We start from the raw sequence: 5,821 nt of genomic DNA on the forward strand, positions 1-5,821 counted from the left end.
CAGATTTTCCATGACAACTTTACGGTTAAAAGCCCGATGTGACGTTTACGTCACAGAGATATGTATGTAACTTGTTTTATATTATTGTGTTCAGGAAATATGGTCAGAACAGGCTAAATGCAATACAGGACACACTGTTAAAGCATTAAAATTGTCAAATGGGTTTAAACTTACCTTAGTAACAAAAAACTTTTCACAGTCACATGACTGTCGTATGACCACCACACCAGGATGTTTCGTATATGTCACTTAGGAACTTAATGAGTTAAGGTCAAGCATGAAGCTGTATATGGAATATTCAAGGACATTTAAATTGTTTGTGACACACGTGTCACCATGGGTTCTCATTTACACACTATGTACATCACCTGTTTGACAAGATGGACTTTTTTTAAACGTTTTTGCCTTGCAGGGCTCCTGTTGATGATGTTGTGGCATGGGGAGAGTCACTCGACCATCTTCTTGAGTGTAAAAGTAAGCTCACTTGTGGATTTACTCCTCTCACTCTTTTGTCAAACGCTCCTCTCTCAATTCTCCGTCCTCTCTTTTCACCCTCACAATTCTCTGCTGCTCGGCCCCGCACATCATCTTGAATTGCCCTTGGGGTTCTTTGGGAGGATCGAGGATATATTCTTCCTTCAAGTTCATCAAAACCATTTAGAGATATATTTAAGGAGGATGACACTGGCAGAGATAAGAGGCCTAATCTGAGCTGCCAGTGTAGATAGAGTGATTCCAGTCTGCACGTATTCATTTATAAAGCCGGCACTCACTGATGGCTTTTTACCTGACCACATTCCCGGCCTCTATTTGAAAATGACTAAAAGGGGCTGATGGGTTCTTTCTCTCTCTTTCCTCTCTCATTACTTTACTGAAATGAATTCAGCTGATCTGTAATATTTCAGCCTGTTGTCTCCTGCGTCAAGATTAACTGTCCTCCAGAAGATAAATTTTGTCCCGCATCCCAGTTGCTCCATTTCCCTTTGAAGGGAATGCAGTGGCACATATGACAAATCGGTAAACAGTAGCAAAAAATAAATTGCGCACGTGGCAGTTACAATCTGATGCCATTCATATACCTTTACATCTCGTGTGATTTTAACGAGTCACCTCTGTTATGATTGAAAGCTCAGATATGGGCTGAGCGTGATTCATAGACGAGAACAAGCGGCCTCTGGACAATATTTTGTTTCCTGTCAATTACTGTCAGAGACCCTGCTGTGATTTATGTGAAACAATTTGTGTGAATAACACTGGTGCTCGCAGTTAGCTGTTTGTTTGTGCTCCCAGAAGACGTTCTAAGTATTTTACACCTGCCTTAAAATCACAGCTCCATGAATACTCCCATAACAAAAAGGTAATGGGTGTGAGGACAAGATAACAAGAAATATATAGGCGCGTGCAATTATATGATGTTGAGGCAGCGCACATTGGGATGCAGCGTTTGGTTTTGAAGGTTTTGAAGTTAAAAGCACCTCCAGACATGCACCACAATACCTGGCAGTTTGCTGCATCATCTCTTTATTCACTTGCTTTATTCACTTGCTATTGAGCTAACAAGGACTATGTTGAGGAAGCATGAATGTGAGTGAAAGATAACAGAATGGCTTAACCTTTATTATTATGTTTTTCTCCTAAAATACCTAGATTTTGTAAAGAAGAGCAGGTTAATTTAAACCTACTGCCACCTGATTTTATGTCCCCATGCACACAAATGTGTTATGTTTCCAGTCGCGAGAAGACAGTTTAGAGTAAACAAGGTCCTCCTTTAACAAGCACGAGGTCAGAGCTCTTATGGTAAAACAAACTGGAGACAAAATATGGAGAAAACACAAATGACATGCTGAGTGCCCTGGAGTTGAAAACAAGTTTTTAGCATGGCTTGGGATCAGTGTGTCTGACAAAATTATCTCAACTTCCAGCCACATTTCAATCAGGGATAAACTTACTGTACACATTATGACGCTTGAGTTACGTCTATTAGCTGATAAAGACGAGACAAAGAAGAAGACAAAGCAAGGTCATACCATTGCATTTGAAAAGTCAGATAAAGCTAGTAAGTGGACCTTGATTTAAAATTTGTCACACATAAAAAGTCTAAAATCCAACCACAAGATCTTTTTTCTAATTAAATAAAATGTCTGAATAAGTAAATAGGCCTTGTGCAATAACTACTTATGCAAACAGATTTGTTGGCACATGTGGCATTTTTATTAGATACAAACAAAATCACAAGGGGTCCAAACCTGTTCTACAACTCATGCAGACAGTTTACATTCCCTCACAAGTGAATACACTTTGGTGACTTAATAATCCTAATGCCTTAATCAGAATGAATTTGGAGTTTAAATACACCAAATAGAACAAAATTAACAAAATGTTATATACTATATGTATATATGCTATATATACACACACTATAACTAAAATAGACTTAATGCAAACATAATATTCTGTTGACAAGATCATCTTCATCATGGCTGACAATTTACTGACAGGTTTTGTGTTTTGATTTTGTGATTTTTATTGGCTTATTTCAACAGCAGCTTTTACAGTTCAGTAGTTATTAGAAAATCCTCTCATTCTGAGAACTGCCTTACACTCTTTATGCAGGTCTCTGTCCAGTATCATCCGCTGTTGCACCGTACAGTGTAACATCAACTACTTTGTGCTATAATCATATCTGGTCTAATATCTGCATGACTGTCACGTCCCCCTTTACCACCTCTCATGGACTTCAGACATTTTCTAGCATGTAAATTCATGTCAAACCACTTTGTCTTTATGAGTGTGACTGTCACAGTACAGCGCTGCTCTGATGACACATTGTTGAAATCTTTCCTACTTATATTTTCTAATTGTTCTGGGTCATCTAATACCACTATTGACACTGCTAAACTTGTCTGCTGATTTCAGTGTAGTGTGAAAGTCTTACTACTCTATGGTAACATTTTTGTGAATGAAATTTGGCCATAAACGGAATGCAAAAGGAACCCTTATATGAACATTTTTGAAGCCTCGACTCATTTAGTGTAATGTTTTAATGATGATTGGAAGTCAAGTGACATTGTATATAGACTGAGAAAGTTCTTGTTTGCAGGGGGTTGGGGGATGGATAAAACAAACACAGGGCTGTTTGTGTCCCCTGTAAAACCAAAAGTATTACTTCACATTATGTAACATAACTCAACTCACAGCCCCTACAAGGTACATGTAGTGGTAATGTTTCTACTGCCTCATTTTATTGATTTCAAGGGGAATGATATCTGTCATATAGAAGCATCACTATTAAATTGAGACTGTTTCATAACCAGTTATAAAACCCTTGTAGTATGTTTAACTTATGTAACATACGTACTTATTTTAACCAGAACCACAAACTTTTCCTAAACCTAAAAAAAACTGCAACCATTTAAACTCAATTTAAGCTTTATTTTGAAAGTCTAACCGAACATTGCATATTTACTATTGCTGATTTACCTGGCAGCCCTGCACATGCAAAACAGATGATAGATGGGTACTTACAGTGTCATACTTGAAGCATAGGGCCACTGACCAAAGAGCCATACTTGATGAGTATCATGCAAATGCTGAAATCACACAAAGGCACCTCCTCATGAACAGCTTGCATTCATCAGGCTGAAACAAGCAATGTAAGACAAGTTTGTGCAGTTAAGAGACTGAATCAGACCTCATCTGAAAAGTTGTAGAGGCTAAGAATACAAAAGTATTCTTCTATGAGGCCAACTGTCTTGATATCACAGGATAATAAGATAATATGGCTAGCGCAGCCAGAGAGTTTGGCAAGGTCCTTAAAATCCTCGTAGGCTAATTCAGCTTCTGTTGAATGATTGAAATGAAACTCTCCAGGTTTCAAAGTGTTTGTGCTTCCTATGTGCAGCAGGCCAGTTGGTGTTTGAAGATTTCTTGAGGACAGAATACAGCGAGGAGAACCTTCTATTTTGGCTGGCCTGCGAGGACTACAGGAAAATTACCAACGAGACAAAAATGACGCTTGCTGCCAAAAGGATCTATGCAGAGTTTGTCCAAGTCGATGCGCCCAGACAGGTATGGCTTTTGTTTAGTGAGACGAGAATGAAGTGAGAACTGTGCAACTTCAAATCAGCCTTAACTGCCGGCTTGTTTGTTGTCACTGTCACTCCTGCATGGTTTCATTCACTTTTACAATGAAATACAATGTTTATAGGCCACCTTTCCTTTATTTGTTGCTCAGTGCTGCACAGTTGTTTTTCTTTTTACTATTTGAACACAGTTAACTTTCTGAACAGGCATGATAATGTAAAATATCTCCAAACAGAAGGAAGTCATAAGTAAAATAAAAGTTGCTGTTTTCTGAACACAGATAAACATTGACTGTGTGACGAGAGAAGAAATCAGTGAAAATATCTCTCAGCCGGGGCCAAATTGCTTCGACAGGGCGCAGAGACTGATATATGGTCTGATGGAAAACGACTGTTATCCGCGATTTCTGAAATCAGAAATCTACCAAGCTCTCCTGGAACAGCAATGAAAGCAACATGAGGGAAAAAAAGAAGCTCGTCCACCGCCTCCCCGAATGATTGATTCTGCACTTCAGCCGACTCTCCTTAGAATCGCAGTTTTAAACAAAAAAGGCTTGTCTGTCAGAGGAAGCAGAAGTGAAAGGAGATACAGAGTTGTAGATATGGGGACTGACAGGATCTGAAAGCCAGACATGATCTAAATAATGCATTACATAGCTTTTGATGTCAATTTTTGTTTGGATTGCTTTTTATTGCATAAAAAAGGTCTAATTCAGAACAAAAATTGACACCAAGTTCTGAAAGGTTGTTTGAAAAGGCAAGTGTCAAGAGTAAAATGTTTCCAATTTGTGCCATTACAATAATACTAATCAAGGGCTTTTAGTTTCTTTAAAGTTCTTTGTCCTGTGATGAAACACTGTCAACTGCCCAATATGAACATGTATGGTTTTTGACCCCAGTGACTCGTTATTTTGGTCTGTTAAAATACAGAATGATTATATTGACTGAGTGATTCCACCCTCTGATTATATTTAACATCCAAAATCCTGTTATTATCTTGTTGCATTCCTGAATAGTCGGTTACATTAGTCTATTTAGTCTGTGATTGAACCCATGTCATTTTTTTGTTTGATATACATCCTATGAAAGTATAATGGTTACTTTAAAGCATCCCTTACTGCCTGATCTTAAGTTATTTTTGACAGTAAATATTGTTGTTAGAATTAAAACTCTGTGTTGTTTTTGTGGGACATGTTCTGCAGCTGTTGTGGCTCAATATGATGATTAATAAATGGGTGTATGTATGAGCACAGATGTATGCAAATGTGTGCGTGTGTTTGTGCATACATGTGTTATGAGCAAATCTCCCAGTTAAGAGTTAAGACATGTTTCTCAATTTTTTATTTTTTTTGTTTAGTTTTGTATTAAGGTTAGGTTTTAGAGTTGAGATTAAGACTAGAATAAGGTCAGGGAAGAAGTACTGACTAGGCTCCAAAAATCTCCATCATGTGTGCTTTATGTAATTGTAATTATGTAAAAGTTCTTCCAGGAGTAATTATAGCGTAACTGAACCCCTAAACCACTTTTTTTCAGCTGAAAAACTATTTAATAGTGTTGTTGATTAATTCAGGCATTGGTATATATTATCAAGTATTTGAATCCTACATATTGTGTATAAATATGCACAGTGACCTCCCTATACTATATGAAACCTGGTTATTGTAATTGAATTTCGCTATTGGCTGATCTGAAGGCAGGGAAGGCCAGGTTTACATATATGGTGGGCCAGCTTTCGTCAA

The 5,821-nt window shown here is 37.8% G+C and overlaps 1 protein-coding gene across 1 annotated transcript in view; it reads left to right on the forward strand.

Annotated features, from left to right (window-relative positions):
- The window catches only part of LOC118322125 (regulator of G-protein signaling 21-like), an 8,931-nt gene extending 3,617 nt beyond the window's left edge, over positions 1 to 5,314 (forward strand). The window contains exons 2-4 of the mRNA XM_035653713.1: positions 413 to 474; positions 3,902 to 4,068; positions 4,364 to 5,314. Coding sequence (XP_035509606.1) covers positions 413 to 474; positions 3,902 to 4,068; positions 4,364 to 4,531 — 397 coding nt within the window. The 3' untranslated portion in view covers positions 4,532 to 5,314. The remainder of the gene's footprint in view (positions 1 to 412; positions 475 to 3,901; positions 4,069 to 4,363) is intronic.
- The last annotated feature ends 507 nt before the right edge of the window (positions 5,315 to 5,821 follow it).

The sequence above is a fragment of the Morone saxatilis genome, unplaced genomic scaffold (genome assembly GCF_004916995.1).
Source record: "Morone saxatilis isolate NCDOM2014 unplaced genomic scaffold, NCSU_SB_2.0 Contig12, whole genome shotgun sequence".
NCBI classification, from domain to species: Eukaryota; Metazoa; Chordata; class Actinopteri; family Moronidae; genus Morone; species Morone saxatilis.